At 37.7% G+C, this 18,360-nt stretch overlaps 1 protein-coding gene across 11 annotated transcripts in view; it reads left to right on the top strand.

Moving 5' to 3' along the window:
* Window positions 1-14,936, top strand: part of Mier1 (MIER1 transcriptional regulator) — a 56,130-nt gene extending 41,194 nt beyond the window's left edge. For all 11 annotated transcript variants that reach the window (XM_008831029.3, XM_029562498.1, XM_008831027.3 and 8 more), the window contains 5 exons: window positions 556-637; window positions 2,146-2,240; window positions 7,690-7,817; window positions 9,692-9,831; window positions 11,631-14,936. In XM_008831029.3, the coding sequence (XP_008829251.1) occupies window positions 556-637; window positions 2,146-2,240; window positions 7,690-7,817; window positions 9,692-9,831; window positions 11,631-11,959 (774 nt within the window). In that variant the 3' untranslated portion in view covers window positions 11,960-14,936. The remainder of the gene's footprint in view (window positions 1-555; window positions 638-2,145; window positions 2,241-7,689; window positions 7,818-9,691; window positions 9,832-11,630) is intronic.
* The last annotated feature ends 3,424 nt before the right edge of the window (window positions 14,937-18,360 follow it).

Below are 18,360 nucleotides of genomic sequence, written 5' to 3'. Positions count from 1 at the left end.
GATAAGATTTCAGCTCAGATAAACAAAAACCTCGATTCTGCCTGTTTCTGCTATTTTGTACAACTTTTGAGAACCCTTTTAGATCTTGCTAAGAATCTGGCTAGGATCAAGTTGGCACCATCTTGGATAACGTCACTGTACATGATCAGAACAATGCCATGAGCCTAATAGCAAATTTTTTTTAAACCTTCTTATCAATGGTTTTTGTTTTTTTATTTCTTGACTTGTTTAACTTATATTAGGAATCTCAGAAGGCTACAAAGAATTACAGCTTCTACAAAATGACATTTATGCATGTTTTTAATGCATTGTGTCCTGGGGTACCACAGTCACCAGGTTAAGAGTATTTACATGTCCTACTTTGTGCATATTTAGAGACCATTAAATATCAGGATTGAATTGGTGTTTTTCATTGGTGTCCTTTTTGTTGCATTCACTTAAATTTGGCCTCAGCATAAAAACCAGTGCACAATTCAGAAAAATTTACTGTTGAGAAATAGCATTGGACTGGACTCTGTTGTCTGAGTCTTACATGGAAAACTTTCACTTTTCTAGGCTTTATATGAATTGGTGAAATGCAATTTTGATACAGAAGAAGCATTGAGAAGATTAAGATTTAATGTAAAAGCAGCTCGAGGTAAGCATCAATGTTAAAAGTTTTGTTTTCATGATTTGGCAGAAATTGAAAAATTAAGCTCTTCAGTTTACCTAAATATGTCTTCAATGGAATAATACTCTTCCTTCTGAATTCAGTAAATATTTGAACAAAAGTGTCACACAAGGCATTATGGAGAATGGGAATAAGGTTGTTCTTTTATGGGAAATAAGGGTGTTTAAGTGAAAATATGAAGTTCATAATGCCTTATAATTTCAAACAAATTTATAAAGAATTTATTTCATTTTAATAGCCCTATGAGCTACGTAATATGACACATACTGCTTTATCTTTAAAAATGTGAGACTGGGATCTGGAGCAGTGGTTCAGCAGTTAAGCGCACTGGCTGCTCTTCCAGAGGACCCACGGTTGGTTCCAGCACCCACACGGCAGCTAACAACCATCTGTAACCCAGTTCAAAGGGATCTGATGCCCTCTTCTGACCTCTATGGGCATTGCAGAACATGGGTGCACTTTATCATGCATGCAGGCAGTATACTCATACACATAAAATACAAATAATACATTAAAAAATTTTTTTAAGATGTGAGACTGGGCCAGTCAGATGGCTGTGTGGGTAAAGATACTTGCTGTGTAAGCCTGGCAACCTGAGTTCAACACCCAGAACCCATGTAGGGATAGAGAGAACAGATTCTATAAGGTTGTCTCCTGGTCTCCACACATGTACACGTGCCCTGCACACATATACAAATAAATAAATGCAAAGAATAAAAATAAAATTGTGAGATTTTGTCCTTTGAACCAAAGTATTATGACCGAGGCAAATGTAATTCAAAAACAAGCTATAATTAAAACCTGAGTTTTTCCTTTTTTTTTGCTCCAAATCTGACTCCTACCCCCACTGCACCAAAAGTACTGTTTATACAGAGGGATGAGTAGGAGGTGGTTGACCTCTAGTCTCTTGACAGAAGTTTAGGGCCCAATTTCTAAGGACCCTAAATTTAGGGCTTAAGTTCTATCAGTCCCTTATGTTGCCTAGGAACTCCAACAGGGATCTGAAATCTGTTGTTGAAATCTTCACAGGCAAACCATTGTAGTTGAACATAGACTAGTCTAGGTGAGACCTCGAGGAAAAACTTGAAGAACAAAATATCTTTACTGGGGTGTAAAAAGATGATGTTGGTGAAAGAGGATGAAATTGGGCAGCACATTCCCTGTAGAGTCTGAAGTAAGAAAACTCAGCAAATTTAAGGGATTGAAAAGCCCATAGTTGGGCTAGAAAGAACTAAGGGGAGCTATGAGTAGTGGCACACAGCCAAAGGGTCACAAGTTTGAAACCTGCTTGGAACTATAGCAGGACCTTGTCTCCAAAACTAACAAGGAGAAAGTAGCCAAGTTGAGATTGGAGAATTAGGAAACAAATCATTCAGTAGTAAAATGTTTCCCTAAATTTTTGCCCATTTTACATTTTTATTTGCAATTTCTTTGTCATATATGTAACAGTTTGCTCCCCCTCCCCCTTCTGTCAGAGGAATTGTCTGTTTGGACAGAGGAAGAGTGTAGAAATTTTGAACAAGGGCTGAAGGCCTATGGAAAAGATTTTCATTTGATTCAGGCCAATAAGGTAAGTAATGATTTATCTTCTCTTTTTTACAAAAACAAATTTGTAATAACCTAAATTATCATGGTATCCTAATTTACTGTTTTCTAGCATTAAAGTTTCTGTAATAAATACTAGAATCCTCTAATTGACAACTAATTATTACAGTAAGCATACCTAGACTTCCTGACATCAGTTTGCCATGGGACTGTTCTTGGTGTATAATAACTGAATATTTAAGTGTTAAACTCATTTACAGTTATGTTAGTCAGCTCAGATTATGTATGCAATACACTTACTTACAGCTGTTTTCCATCATCTGTATTTTAAGGAGGGTCTTTTAAAAATCTTTTTAAAGTATTTTCAACACAGATTATTTGTGTGTTGGGGGGGCGGAGCCTGCACTGTAGCATGTATGTGGAGATCAAAGGACAACTTTTTGGAGCCAGTTCTTGCCTTCCACCTTTACATGGGGCCTGGGGATTGAGATCAGGTTGTCATGTTTGCATGGCAAGTGGCTTTACCTGGTAAACCATCTCACTGACCCACAATTAAAATATTTATTACAAACTGGGCATAGTGGCTCACACCTTTAATCCCAGTACTCCAGAACCAAAGACAGGTGGATCTCTGGTCTATATAAGGAGTTCCTGGCTAGTTGGGTCTACAGTGAGACCCTATCTCAAAGCAGCAATAACAAATTTATTGTAGGCACATAAGTTCTTAGAGCCTTTTAATCATATGCTTTTCTTTTTTTTTTTTGAGAAAGGGTCTTAATAAGTATTTCTCTCTGACCTGGAGCGCACTATGGACCAGGCTTACATCACAAATATCCTTGCGAATATTCTCCTGCTGCCTGCTGCTCTGTCTCTCAAGTGCTGGGATTAAAGGTGTGAGCCATCATGCCTAGTCTAAATCATATTCTTAGTATTTTTTAGAAGACTCTAACAAAGTAGGCTTGACATGATCATTTAACATTCCATGTTGACATCAGTTACATAGTTATATATCAGATATGGTATTCCAAAGAATTTCAAAATTACTTTCAGATTTGAGGGTTTAATTTTTTTTTAAATTTTATTACACATGAAGGTAGGGAGGTGTGAGTACCATGGCACACGTGTGGAGGTTAGAAGACAACTTGTGGGAATTGGTTCTTGACTTACCAGGTGGGACCCTGGGATCAAACTCGCGTCATCATCCTTGGCGGCAAGCACCTTTACCTGCTGAGCTGTCTTGTAAACCCTTCCTTAAGGCTTTAAATCTTGCAACAGAATTCATGTAAGATTTTTAATAGTAACTACATTATTTTATAAAATAGGAAAATTAGTTGTTTGTGTGAGGAGATTGTGATAGGCAGTCTCAGCACAAATACAGGAGACTATGAGCATTATATAATTTTTAATGACTGCAGTGAACGTACGTATTTCCTTGAGGAGAGCTTTTTTGTGTGGTACCTTGTGTGGACCCATGTTTAAAGTATTAGGGCTTATGTCTAAAGCTCTAATTCAGTGTGTTATTCTTTTGATACTTCTAGCTGTGACTAGTATCCGGTTGCTTCGCTTCAGTACGTAGTTAATATGAATGAATATGCTTACAAGTTGTGAACTCATTTTCCCTATTTTGTAGTGCATTCACTACTTCATTCTTAATTATATTGCAGCATTTTGTTAACTAATACTGAACATCAGTAATGAATCACTCGCTGCATACTTTGCAGTGGGCCTGAGTTCAGTTCCTAGCACTCTTGTTAGGTGGCTCACACCGGCCTCTAACTCCAACTCCAGCGTCTGATGCCTCTGTCCTCCATGAGCACCTACACTCACCCTTACTTATTCACACACAGACACCCAAGTATACACATAAATAAACACTAATCTTTAAATAATTAATCTTAAATAACATTAATCTTTAATTAATACACATAAATAAACATTAATCTTTAAAAACAAAAGTATCAACAATGAACGAGAAAATGTGAGTTTGTGCTTTTAGAAAGACTTAGGCAATGCATTTGGTGTCCAAAATGTAATGCCTCTTCTGAACTGGTGGTTAAAAGCACTTCTTCCTCCTCTGGAGGACTTGAGTTCAGGTCTTAGCACCCTCATGGTAGTTCACAACCACTTGTAATTCCAGCTGTGGGAAATCCCACATCCTCTTCTGACCTATGTGGGCATCTGCTTTCATGGACACACACACACACACACACAAAATTTAAAAATAAAATAAATCTTAAAAATAATGTAATACCCCTGATGTGTCCAAATCTGATATAGTAACACTCTGGGGAAGATTACATTGTATTCGTTGTGCCTGTCACTAAATTTATTTTTAAATCCATTGTTGCTTGATTGAAAAGGACATTTTAAGGGCTAGAGGGATGACTCACTGACTGCTCTTAAAGAGGACCCGGGGTTCAGTTCCCAGCACCCACGTGATGGCAAACAACCTTTCATAACTACAGTTCCAAATATTTTTTTAATAAAAAAGAAAGGATATTTAAATTTTTCTAATGTTCCTGCTTGAATGCAAATACTGCTAACCATGCATACTGGATTGCCTGTGGAGGCCATTCTTGAAGGGGCAGGTGCAAAAACACCCCCCTGCCTTTTTTTAAACAACTCATTACGTAGCTGGAAACTGAGATCCAGTCTTGACCATCTGCCGTATTAAGAATATGACCTTGATTTCTTTATAAATATTTGAGATGGTGATCTTTTAATACTATAGAAGTCATCTAGCATACTATTAATTGCTGTAATGAACAAAGGGAGAACTGTAATTCTTTGAGGGGCCACGGTGAAAACATCAAGAGGTTATTTTTATATAACCAGAATTAAAATTCAGATGTTAACCATAATTTCTGATATGATAGGCCTATTTTACTGAAGATTGTTTTTATAATGGTAACTTAGCATGCCCCAAAATATCTTTATTTTTTGCTTTAAGTACAGTTGATTTAAAATCATTCTAAAAATGAGACTGTACAAACCAAAAAAGAGAAAAAAGCTTTGCGAGAACTTTTTTAAAGCCCTGATTGCTTTCCATCTCAGAGCAAAACGGGTGAAAATTGTAAAGTTCAAGCAGAGGGGAAGAACGGAAATAAGGGATAAGGGAAGGCGTCATCAACAGCAGATGAAGTCAGTGCCGAAACAAAGCTGCATAAGAGCAGAAATTAATGGATTACAGCAGTATTATCTTGTTTCCAGAACATTTAGTACACATACCTTTTTCCTTTAAGCAATATTTTAATATATATGTTAACTACCAACTCTCTAAGCTAAGTAGCACAAAAGGAGATTTTGTCAGCATTATTTAGAGGAACCCTTACATAAATTGGTCCAGCTCCATAATCCACAGCAGTGTCTTAATAAACAGTGCATAAGCACTATTATGGTAGATTTCATTTCCCTGTGGCATATTTTTAGACTTTCTGGAAAGTACATGAACTTGGATTGCTTTTGGAACTAATAAGAGAATCTTTTTCTTTAACTGGCCATTTGTATTTCTTTAAGAACCGTTTATTCCATTCACTAGCCCATTTGTTCATTGAATTATTTGGGGCGGGGGTTAATTTTTGAAGGTGGTTTGTTTCATTGTTTCATTGAGACAGTCTTATATATCCTGGACTGTCCTCAAACTTAGCTGTGAGCTAAGAATGATTGAACTCCTGATTTTTCTGCCTCTACCTCCAAAGAACTGGGGTTGTAGACATCTATCATCATACCTCAGCTAGTGTTTTATTCCAGTTCATTTTTGACTGTTTGGTTAGCATACAAAGGAGTGAGTTTCACACATACTGATCATAATTTTTCCCTTGCCTTCCCTCACCACCACTAGCTTTCCCCTTGTTCATCCTCTTCATCCTCCTAAATAACCCCCTATGCTTTGATGACATGTATATGCTGTTACCTTCTCTTAACTCTCCCCTTAACCGCATGTGTGTGTACACATATGTAAATTTAAGTCTGGATTTCATATGAGAGAAAACAAGCAATGTTTTTCCGAGTCTGGCTTATTTTGCTGAACATAATGATCTCTAAAGTCCAGTTTTTTTGAGAGTGTTCTGATTTCATTCTTCTCTATAGCTTACTAAAATCCCAATATGTATATATACATTTTCATATCCTTTTATATGTTGGTGGACATCTAAGCTGGTGCAATTTCTTTAAAATATTTTATTGTTTTTATTTTATTTGTATGATTTTGCTTGCATGTATGTAAGTGTACCACATGCATGCAGCGCTCATGGAGGCCTGGAAGATGTTGGATTCCCTGAAACTGGAGTTACTGACGGTTGTTAGCTGCCATGTGGGGACTAGAAGTCGAACCTGGGTCCTCTGGAAGAGCAGCCAGTGTTCTTAACCACTGAGCCACCTCTCCAGTCATGGTGGTGCTATTGCATAGCTGTTGTGAATAGTGCAGCAGTGAACGTGGGTGTGCAGGTATCTCTGTTGTGTGCTGACTTAAAACCTTTTAGTAGATACCTAGGAAACATGGTAGTTTTATTTTCAGGTTTTTGAGGTACCTCCATACTGATTTTCCATAGTGTTCCTACCAGTTCACAGTCCTACCAGCAGTGTGTGAGTGTCCCTCTTTCCCTACATCCTGCTAGCATTTGTTTTCATTTGTTTTTTCATGATAAGCCATTCTGACCGGGGTGAGATGGAATCTCAAAGCAGTTTTCATTTGTATTTCCCTAGTAGCTGAAGATGTTGAACATACTTTCAAGTATTTGTTGGCCATTTTAAAGTTCTTTATTTTGTAGGTAATTAATCTGTCAGATAAATAGACGGCAAAGATTTTCTCCTGTTCTGTGGGTTGTTTCTTCACTCTGCTGATAGTTTCCTGTACTCTGCAGAAGCAGTTTGATTTTGTGCAATCCCATTGGTCAATTTTTGGATTGTTTCCAGTGTTACTGCCGTCCCTTTCAGAAAGTCCTTGTCTGTGCCTTCAGGAGTTTTGCCTGTGTTTATCTCTGTCAGTTCCAGGGTTTCAGGTCGTGTGTTAAGCTTTGTGCTTTATTTTGAATTGATTTTTCTACAAGATTTGAGGTTTGGGTCTAGTTTCATATTTCTATGTGTGGAGAATCATTTGCAAGAGAATTTTAAATCTGGACTCCCTATGTTGTCTGCTAAGTAAGAAGGACTTGAGCACATTCATTTTAGCCTAATTGTCACTCCCATTTTTAGTAGAGGAATATTTTTGTATTGTAAGTTACTATGGTGGTGGTAGCTGTGAATTAAACAGAATGCTAAATGTCTAATGTAGTTATCAATACAATGTTTTCCTTAACGGAAGTTTAGAAAAAACAGATTTCAGCAGTTGCTGTCGTGTTGCATTTCATAGTGTAGCGTTTCATACATATCATGTATCACATAGTAAGGAATAGCCCTTTTTTCAAACTTTAGATGTTTCTCATGAAGCAACTCTGTTAAGAAGCTTATTAAAAACAAGCATTTTTTTCTTACAGGTCCGAACACGATCAGTTGGTGAGTGCGTAGCATTTTACTACATGTGGAAAAAATCTGAGCGTTACGATTTCTTTGCTCAGCAAACAAGATTTGGAAAAAAGAAATATAATCTTCATCCTGGTGTAACGTGAGTTGTTTCTAAGCTTTCCTAGATTTTTCTTTAAAAAATTATGAATTTTGTAATCTTTCAAAGTGCAGTTTATGTTGGTTTAAAATCTATCAATTGGCATGTCTTTACAGCGCATGTAAAGTTTCCTTGTCTTAAAATTGTAAGCCACTGTTCATTATTTTAAGGCAACAAATGTGTTACTAAAGCAAGGTTTAAGGTGTATAATTTCATTAGGTGTTTTTGAAGAAAAATGGAACAGAACAGCATATTGTTGATAATATTACATTCAATTTAATCTCCCCCACCCCGGCAGGATGTTGTTACATAGCTCTGGCTGTCCTCATATTCCCAGTAATCCTGCCAGCCTTCGAGTGTTGGAATTACCTGTGAGCTAAGGGGTAGCTCAGTGTTTGAGTGTTGCCTAACGTGTTTGAAAGCCCTTTGTTCATCTTGAGTAACACACACACACACACACACACACACACACACACACACACAGAGGAATAAATGAGTATATATCATTGCTTATTAAAGCAATTGATAATTTAATGAATTTAATTCGTAAGTATATAACTGCTTTTACTTATTTTTCTGGATTATTCAGTGGTAATATTCAAGAAAAGTGATAAAGGACTAGATATATCTATCCAGACTATAGAGTTTATCTGAAAACAGTTGTGGTTTTCCATCTATTCTATAAAAGAAAATAGTAATATCTTTTTTAAAAAAACTAGTTTCAGAAATAGTGTTTACACATGATGACTGCCACGAGCAGTGAGAACACAGTTGCTCTGCTGGGTGAGACCCCTGGTTCATCCACTTTTCTTTTTCAGAGCGCATCACCAAAGGAAGTGTTGAGGGCTGGCTGGCTCAGTTGGTGCAGTAGGTTAGGCAGGGTTATACCATCAAACATTCTAGTTTATCTAATAATCTTACTGAAAACTTTTTGAGGGTACTTATATTTTAATTTCTCTTAAGGTTAAGTTTTCTGTAGCTGGAGAAATCATAAGGGTAACCTATTTCTTTTTTCCCTCGGTTATGAATTAATACTTCCTTGCTTGCTTTTCTTCTTTTCCATTCTTTCCTTCAGACTAAAAGAACTGTAGCATTTTTACTGAGACGCAGTCTCTTTTCTTGTGTTACTTCTTTTAATAAGAGGCAGTGACCAGCTGGGTATGGTCCCTTACACCTTAATCTCAGCATTCAGGAATCTGAAACAGGAGGATTTCCATGAATTTGAAGCTAGCCTTCAATACATAATAAGTTTCTGACCAGTCAGATCAACATATCAAGACCCTGTCTTTAAAAATACATTAATAAAAATAAAGAAAGAGGCATTGACCAGACTGTACATTATTATTCCTATGGGCAGAAATTATTATTTTTCTGTGAGACTTATTTGACCTGCTTACATTTTCTGTTAATAGTTCCATATTAAGTGATTGCATAAAATATGGTTCATAGCTTTAAATTAAAACTCAAGTGAATTTTCTTATTTTTAAGATCAAAGTCTGTAGTTGAGAGCACATTATCCTGGGACTGACTTGTTAATTTTTCTGTTGAATTGTTCTCCTGATGCCATCATCCCTAATCCCCTCACTTAATAATCCAGTTTTAGTTGGGCCATTTTGAGCACTTGTGCACATTTGAAAGGTTTTAAATTTATTGTGCGTCTTTAAAGTTTGCTGTTTAACACCTCCCTACAAACACATAACCAAAAGAAGCTTCCAGATTACATGGTTAGATCCTAGTGCAGTAGTGAGGCACTGTAGTGGAAGTAGGTGACAACCGGGTTGTATTTGTAGCAATGAGATGTGAATTTAACTTCGGCTACCTTTCATTTTCAGTTTTCTAATGTAAAAAGATAATTGATTATCTCACCTAATTTTAAGGGATTACATGGACCGTCTTTTGGATGAGAGTGAAAGTGCTGCCTCTAGTCGCGCTCCATCCCCTCCCCCAACTGCCTCAAATAGTAGTAACAGCCAGTCAGAAAAAGAAGACGGCACTGTCAGCAGTAATAATCAAAATGGTAAGTAACTGAAGAAGCATTCCTAGTTCTTCATAGTGAGGGACACTTTCAGTAGCACAAAGAAGTTCACTTTAAACTTCCATAGCTGAAAATGTAAATAGCATATGAAATACAATGTCAGCATACATATATTCTAACACAGAGAATACGAAGTAATTGGAATTCTGCAAAGAATTCTGAATGGCATAACTAAACAAAGTTAATAAAGCATGCTACCAGCAGTGACTATTTCTTTTAAGAAATTTGTGTTCAGTAGTATTTCTTATCTGATTGGGATAATGCTTTTAACTTGAGACCAAAACTCCAGCCACTTTGCATCAGAAACACAATTTTTTTTTTATGAAATAGCTTGAGAGCTTATAACACTTTAAAGCTTTCATAATATAGAAAAGAAGTAGTTAATAAGGGAATTTCGAGTATTTCACTTTGCATATTAACCTTGAAAAGTGAGAAAGGGTAAAGCCAGTGTACATCATTTATTACTTGTTTTAATTAGAATAACTGTACTTTGGGGTCTAGAAAGATGGCTCAGCAGTTAAGAGCACCAACATGGTCCACACCCGTCTAACTCCAATTTCAGAGTACAGATGTCCTCTTCTGGCCTCTAAGGACACCAGTATACACATGGTGCACATACATATGTGCAGGGAAACCATACACATAAAAATAAATCTTAAGGGGCTGGAGAGATAGTGCAGCAGTTAAGAACACTGACAGTTCTTGCAGAAGACCCGGGTTTGTTCCCAGCACCCACATGGCAGCTAACACTGTCTGTAACTCCAGTTCTGGGGGATCTGACAGCTTCTTCTGTCCTCCGCAGGCATTGCACGACACGGGTGCACTTTCCTACATCCAGGCAATACACACATACACATAAAATAAAAATAATAAAATACTTAAAAGAATTTTACTTTTCCTGCTTATTGTGGAAGATTCTGCTGTTTTGTTCTTTGGGACAAGGGCTTGCTGTGTGGCCAGAATGGCCTCAGATTCTCCATCTTCAGACCTCACCTCCTGTGGGATTATCAACTGTGCCACTGCCCAGCCAGAATTCTTGTTTACCACGAGCATTTGGAAATGTATGTTTGGGCATTGCAGCACTAATTTTTGTCATGATGGTAGGGAATTTAAACCTACCTAGCTAAACATGTCATGAGACCTTTTGAAGCACAATGCCAGTTAATGAGTGTACATTAAGAATGAAGAAATGGGATCAGGAGTGGGTGCAGGTGCCCGTGTTACAAGCATCGGGAGGTGGTGGAAGCAGGAGAATGCAAGTCATCGCACCTTGATCTTAAATGTGGTAGAGAATTTAAGCTTCTGTAATAAATAACACTGATTTTGTTTTTATGTACTTTTTAAGTAGTCGGCCATTTCGCTGACAATCGTTTATTAATACTTCTTTGCTAATTTTGCCTATTTAGACTGCTGGAACCAATGTCAGTTTGTTCCTACATAATATCTAGTATGCTCTTAATACATGCAAAATTTCTCGTATTTGTTCTTTGTCGTTTTAGTTGATCTTTACAGCAACCCTGTGACATAAACTTGTTTTGATCGTCATTGTATCTAATGAAACTGAAGTGTGGTGTGTAAAGACCTTGCCTACTGTCTCAGCTAGTGAGCACTAGACCCAGAATTCAAACCGTGTGTGTGTGTGTGTGTGTGTGTGTGTGTGCAGGTGTGCAGGTTTGATACTTTGCTTCCTTACTGAAAAGCTATGTTGTAGTAGTTGTTTTACAATAGTTTACGGATATAACTTTTTTTATTAAGTTTCATTTATCATTCTTCCAACTTAGGTGTGTCATCCAATGGACCAGGTGAAATATTAAATAAAGAAGAAGTAAAAGTTGAAGGGTTACATGTAAATGGACCAACAAGCGGAGATAAGAAACCACTTCATACAGATATGGACACTAATGGTTATGAAGCAGATACCCTAACCACTGACCCAAAACTTGCCCATATGACTGCAAGAAATGAAAATGACTTTGATGAAAAAAGTGAGAGACCCACCAAAAGGCGACGGATAAACAGTAGTGGAAAAGAAAGTCCAGGTTCTTCTGAATTTTTCCAAGAAGCAATCTCACATGGAAAATTTGAAGATCGTGAAAACACAAATGACTAAGTCTTAGACCTACTTTACTTTCTTTGCAGTAAATTCTGGTATGACTGAAATTTTCAGGGTTGATGGGTTACCTTTAGAAAGTTCATTTCCTTGAAACCTTTGGTTTAAAAAAACTTGAAAATATGAATTATGCCCTAACTGTAGGAAATTAGATTGCATCATATTCCCTTTTGTAGGTTCTTTTACTTCCAAATTGTTAAAGGCCTTTTTAAGGATATAAAAAGAAAAGGTTTGGTAAATACGGATGACCCAAAGACCTATATGTACCGTCTCATTTGAGACACTAAACATAAAATTTCACGAAGAGGTAATTTTTCCTTAGTCTGATAAGGAAGAATGGAAAAACAAGTTTTTTGTTTCTGCTTAACACCACTTTTTCTGATTTTCTTGAAATGTATTTACCACAGACATTTTTATCTCCATACAAATTAAACAATCACCACTGAGGAAACCCTTGTGAATCCTGAAAGTTATGCTAGCATGATTTTTTTATATATAGAAGTTTAAAAATAAACCAAGTCAGGTTTGTATATGTAAAATTGTTGACATCAATGATGTCTTTCCATATTCTTATCTGGGCTTAAGAAATACATTCTGTATTTTTCCAGATTCTTTGTAGCCTTTGAAAGATTTTTACAGTACATATGTCTTGACTGAGCTGTCCTTTCTTAATACAAAAGCTTGTATAATTTTCTTAACTTGTACAGTTGGTAAACTTTTATGAGAGGAACTGATTCTGAGTCTGTCAGCTTTCATCTTATTTTGCTAAGGTTTTTCTAATCAATTTGTAAGTGTTTGTGTAACTAACTAAGTCATGTTTCTTATCCAGGTGGTAAAGGATTATGAACATTTTTTTTCTCCAAGCTTCTACTTATGGACAAATAGTTTGGGAATTCTGAAGTTCGGCATGATACTCAGATTGTAACAAAAAGCAAACAAAACAAGCTTTGCAATTTTCAAAGTTGCTTTTGAAGCAGAATAAGGCTCATTGTCTGTGTCAGTGCTTAAAAATGTATCGTGCTGATGAGACTTCTGCTCAGTTATTTTTATATGCATTATAAGATTTCCCACTCTTTCATTAAATTAACGGACGATCAAATGATGTTTTGATATTGGCACATCCAGGGAGTCACTGTTGACAAGCAGCAGTATGGATTTCATGAGAAAATAGTGGTTTTAGAAGTTTCAAACCTTTCCAGTTACAATCAGGTTTTTCCAAAATGAAACAAATACAAAATAATCATTGCCCTATGTAATTTTTAAATAGGATTATCTATGTACGGTAGCCTTGTAGGGTGCCATTTTATTTTTGTGCAAAACGCTTGTTTAAATGTAGTTTTTTACAGCTGATAGACCAATCTGTTTCAAAATTTTTTAAATAAAAGATTATTAACCATTCTTTTTTCACAGAGGCATATCCCAAATGTTTCTTTCAATTTGTTCTCAGCCATCAGTTCAACAGCTGATGCCTTTTAAAAAGATCTTCAGTGGTCCTTTTAACGGCTCAGTTGTCTAGTGCGGCTTGAGTAGAGGTTTGCACTAAGAAATTATCTTCTAGGCCTTATTCTTCAAAGTATTTTTACTAACATTTGATCAGACTACTTCTTTTGCAAAGCGAATACTTTGTTTTCCCCCCAATCAGTGTTAGAAGCCACTTTTACAGCAATTCGTACATTCAGTGTTTCTACACAGATACACAAGTAAATCAGAACTTCAGGTGGAAGTGTTGAGAAGCATGAGGGGTTTTTTTTGTTTGTTTTACTGAAAACATTAATTTATCTAGAATGGCAGTAGGTCACATAGCTTTAGCAGATGATCATGGTCTTTCCCCCTGTCCTTCCCACTTTTTAAGACAGAGTCTTACTCTGTAGCCCAGGCTGGCCTAGAACTTGCCATCTTTCTGCCTCAGCCTCTTGAGTGCTGAGATTAGAGGGTTTTCCACCTCATCCAGCTACAGTCCATCTCCTGAATCAAGTTTTAAGAATTGAACCTAGAGCATCTTAGCTCTTCATCAAAGATGGTCTTTGGAAATGTTTTAGAAGAGGAGTGATGCTGCACTTTTAGTAACTGCAATATTAGAGGTGCCGTTTTCACCTTTTTAAAAAGATGCATCTGGTATGCAGGTTTGTGACGTTCTTGAAACTATTCCTATAGGACATTTTAAGTAAATTCTCAGGCATGTTGGCAAATGTGCCATGTGTATAAATATTAGTAAATTTTACTTTTCTTCTTAAAGTATGCATAATGAAAAACATTCCACTATTACATAAGGCTCAGCTTTTCATAAATATGTCGCATATTTTGTGTTTCTACAGGTAATTTCACACTTTGTTCATAATGCAGTCACTATAACTTGATAAGTCATTGCACTATTGAAACATTTTAGTAATAGGACTTTAATTTGCTTAAGATTTATTACATTTCATTAACTCTTGAACTCCATAAATCGCACTGAGAAAAGACACCTTTGTTAGGGGCCGGGGATGTAACACAGCTGGTAGAGCACTCAGTATGCATGAAACTCTGGGTTCCATCCCCAGTACCACATCAGCTGGTGCATATCTCCAATCCCAGCACTTGGGAGGAGGAGGCAGGAGAATCAGAAATTCAGGGTCATCCTCATCTACATAGTGAGTTTGAGGACAGCCTGGGATACATGAGACACTGTTTCGAAAAAGGAAAGCCTTTGTTAATAGTCATTTAGTCCCTAACAGAGCACTGTCATTTTCATTTGGAATGTATAATGTTTTATGATGTATTTTCTCTGTAAGGTTCAGAATCTGTAATTCAGTTCAACACAGATCTGTTGGGCTTTAAAATGTATTTCAAATAATATTTAAATAGACATTCAAAATTATGAATTAGATGTTTTTAAATTTATGCATAATAATTTTGCACTGTAAAATATGTCCCCTCTCCCATCTCCTTCTGCCATTCTGATACGCTCATTAAAATATTTTTTAAACATGTTTGTGTATATAGTGTGGTATGCATGATTCTTTTTTTCATTTCCCTGGGTTTTAATTACAGAGTATCTAATTGGGTGATGCACATCATTTGCAATCCAAGAGGGCACCATCCTGTTGGCTCCACACCCAGGCATACTGCACTGAGTAGTTCTTCAGTGGTTCCTGGTCTTTGTTACCAGACATTGGGTGATTGGGGTTTTTCCTTTCTTTTTGTAATTTTGAGACAAAGTCTTGACATATAGCCCAAACTGGCTTTGAATTCCTTTCTCTGGTCTCAAGTGGTGGCACTAAAAATGTGCCACTGTGCCTGGCTGGGGAGTATATCATGTCTCTTATTCTCCCCAGAGAAGCCTTTAGTCCTAAGAACTGTATTACCTTCTCTTTCCCTGGACTATGTAATTCAAAATAGTTCCCCTTTTCAGTAAAGTTCATATCACATATTTTGCAAAATTAGTTTTGTCACAGTCAGTACAGCTGACTTCCCTAAGCAGCAGTTAGGTGCATGCTGGCTATGTACTCAGGGTTGTGTAGCTGACTGTCATGCCAAGTCAAAAATGTATTTGCTCAACTGCAGTTCATGGTCTTCAAAAATAGCATTGTCAAAATTGTATTACATGGAAAAAGTGTGCTAAACTTTTAATATTTTCTCACTAAAAATGTTTTTATGTCTCATAATTCTGGTTTGTTGGAATTTTTACCATAGAAATCCATCTCATGCAGACTCTTAGGGGATCACCCACTCAGGGGATCACCCACTCAGGTAACCTGCTGGCTTCATATATTTTTATCATCTGAATTTACCTTTTTTTTTTTGTCCCTTTAGTGCTGGGGATCAAACCCAGAACGTTCCACATGCTTGCCATATATCCTGCCACTGAGCAACAGCCCCATCTTAACATAACCTATTGATTATGTGCTGCTGAGCAGTGCCAGCTGATGTCCAGGCTAATGTTGCTTGTGGGGTAAATTCTGAAGCCCACGGGGAGAGCAGAACTAACATTTGCCTTTCAAATATTCCTGTCTCAGAGCAAACTACTGAAAGCCTGGTCTTTTATTTCCTTGTCTTCAGTAATGCCTGATACTTCATTTCTCTTCCAACCAAGAAATAGTCATATTCTATTTAGAATCCTATTCAAAATACAGCTATTTTATATCATACCACCTTTTTTCCATTCAAATTCTGCCATGTTTCAAGATGTCTTTTGAGCTGGACATTTGTGTTATCTGTGGTATGCTGGACCCCTGAGCCAGTGCTAGGTAAGATAAGGATGATACTGATAACACAAGGCTGTGACCACCCTAGTCACACAGGAAATTCTCTGGTCCCTAAGGAGCACTGGAGAAAGACTGGTAAGCTTATCCAAAACCCGCTGGCCATGCATTCAAGAGAGGAATATATTTTTTTAGACTATTCGGAGCATGTTTCTAAAATAGACCCCATGGTCTAAAGAACTTAGGTTCACATTAAAGTGCATTCATAGTTACATAAATTTCAGATTTTTTAGCAACTCAAAAAATTTGATTTTCAGAGCCTCATGGATTTCAGAATTGTGAATTTGTAGTAACCTCCAACGTTTTAATGGCAGTTGGTCCCGATTGCCTTTATTTTCTAAGTAAGAAAGGCATTCAAAACAAAACAAAACCAAAAAAAAAACAAAAAAAACTACCATCTAGCAGGTGTGCACTGACAAGGACTCTCCTCTGGCCCTTCTGCAGTCAACAGGAAGCCAGTAAAGAAAGTACCTGGGACATGGTGGTGCATGCCTTTACCCAGCATGCAGGAGACAAGGGCAGGCCAGCCTGGTCTACGTAGCAAGTTCCAGGCCAGCTGAGTCTACAAACAGATCCTGTCTTAAAAAAAAATGTGGGTAACGCCGGGCGTGGTGCTCACACCTTTAATCCCAGCACTCGGGAGGCAGAGGCAGGCGGATCTCTGTGAGTTCAAGGCCAGCCTGGTCTACATAGTGAGTTCCAGGACAGCTGGGGCTACAGGGAGACCCTGTCTCAAAAAGCCAAAAAAAAAAAAAAAAAAAAATGTGTATAAGGGTAGCCTGTCAAAGCCCAGATGTGAACCTCCTCTTCCTGCCTTTCATTGCAGCCCTCTCCCTTTATAGAAAGGAAAACCTAAGCCCCACCTTGGAAAACTAGGACCTTGCCCAGTGCTCAACAGCCTTACACTGGGCTGCATGATGTTAGACTCCTCTGTCCTTTCCCCTCACAGCTCTTAATAGTTTACGTGGATTCATGACTAAGGCCATAGGCTCACTCCTTAGTAAAAATCCCCAAGGCCAGGGTCACAGGCTTTCTGTTGGCTACCCTTTGGCTAGCTTCTGTTCTAGGGGACAGATGAGTCTCCCCTAGGCAGCAGTTCCTGAGTCATTCGGCTAGAAGAGCAGAAGAGGCGTTCCTTCAAAGGAACAGTGCTTAATCAGGCAGGGATCACTAGGCAGCCAGACAAACCTACTGCAGATGCCTTCAGCACTCCAAGCTATCTGAGGTGCTGTATCTCAACAGCGCTGTCTCTAATCACATGTAAGCTTTATGAAGGCAAGTTTTGGTCTGTTTAGTTCCCTGCCCATGTTCGGCACATCATGGGCACACGTAAATATTTACTGAATGAATAATTCTAGACAGTCATCAATTAAGCTGCATTTTAATTTTTAGTGTGTATTTTAGAAAGGCCACACCAGCTGCAGTATTTGAGTCATATACTGCAGATCAGAGGTGGCAGAATTCCAGTGTCTTGTGGGAGGTAAGGCTAGATCTAAATGCTTAAGTCAATACAACAGTGACTGGGGTAAGACTGCTCACCTGCTAAAGGACCTCCAAAAAGTCATCTGCCAGCCAGCCATGGCCCACTGGCTTCCAGTTGGGAGAAGCCAAAGGAGTTACCCCAGAGCAGCTTCCCCTGCACAGGATTAACCAACCCTAGGGGAAGTTGTGGAGGGGCAGGAGGGACATAAGTGGTCAAATGGAGACAGTTATGCAAGTGAGAAACGTCAAGGTCAAGCTAGCATGAAAGCCTGGAAGAAGAAAAATGTAGTTTTTGGTGAATTTTGAGGTAGAATTAATGGGTGATGATGAAGTCTACTTTTTTTTTTTTTTTCCCAATTCTAGCTTTGGTGAGTTTCTACTGCTGAACTCTCAACAGCGTAGTCTAGTCTTGTCTCGCACCCCAGACAGCCATTCCTGCTTTCCGAGCCTACTGGCCTCCATTTTGTTGCTCCAGTTTGAGGGATATTTTTCCCTTTTCTGCAACTCACACTTAAGAGATGAAAGCTAGAATAGTTTGTAGACATCGATCCTGCAATATATATCTTCCTTGAACACAAAGATGTGACATAGGAAAACAGGTGGACAAAACTGATCACTGGAAAGAGCAAGTCTGATTTCTCAAAGCTACTGTTTCTCCATTTGGCAACTGGAAGGAGG

This window comes from Nannospalax galili, unplaced genomic scaffold, assembly GCF_000622305.1.
Source record: "Nannospalax galili isolate Female #2095 unplaced genomic scaffold, S.galili_v1.0 scaffold553, whole genome shotgun sequence".
Classification (NCBI taxonomy): domain Eukaryota; kingdom Metazoa; phylum Chordata; class Mammalia; order Rodentia; family Spalacidae; genus Nannospalax; species Nannospalax galili.
The sequence above is the reverse complement of the archived record's forward strand: the minus strand, read 5'-3'. Positions and strand labels throughout refer to the sequence as shown.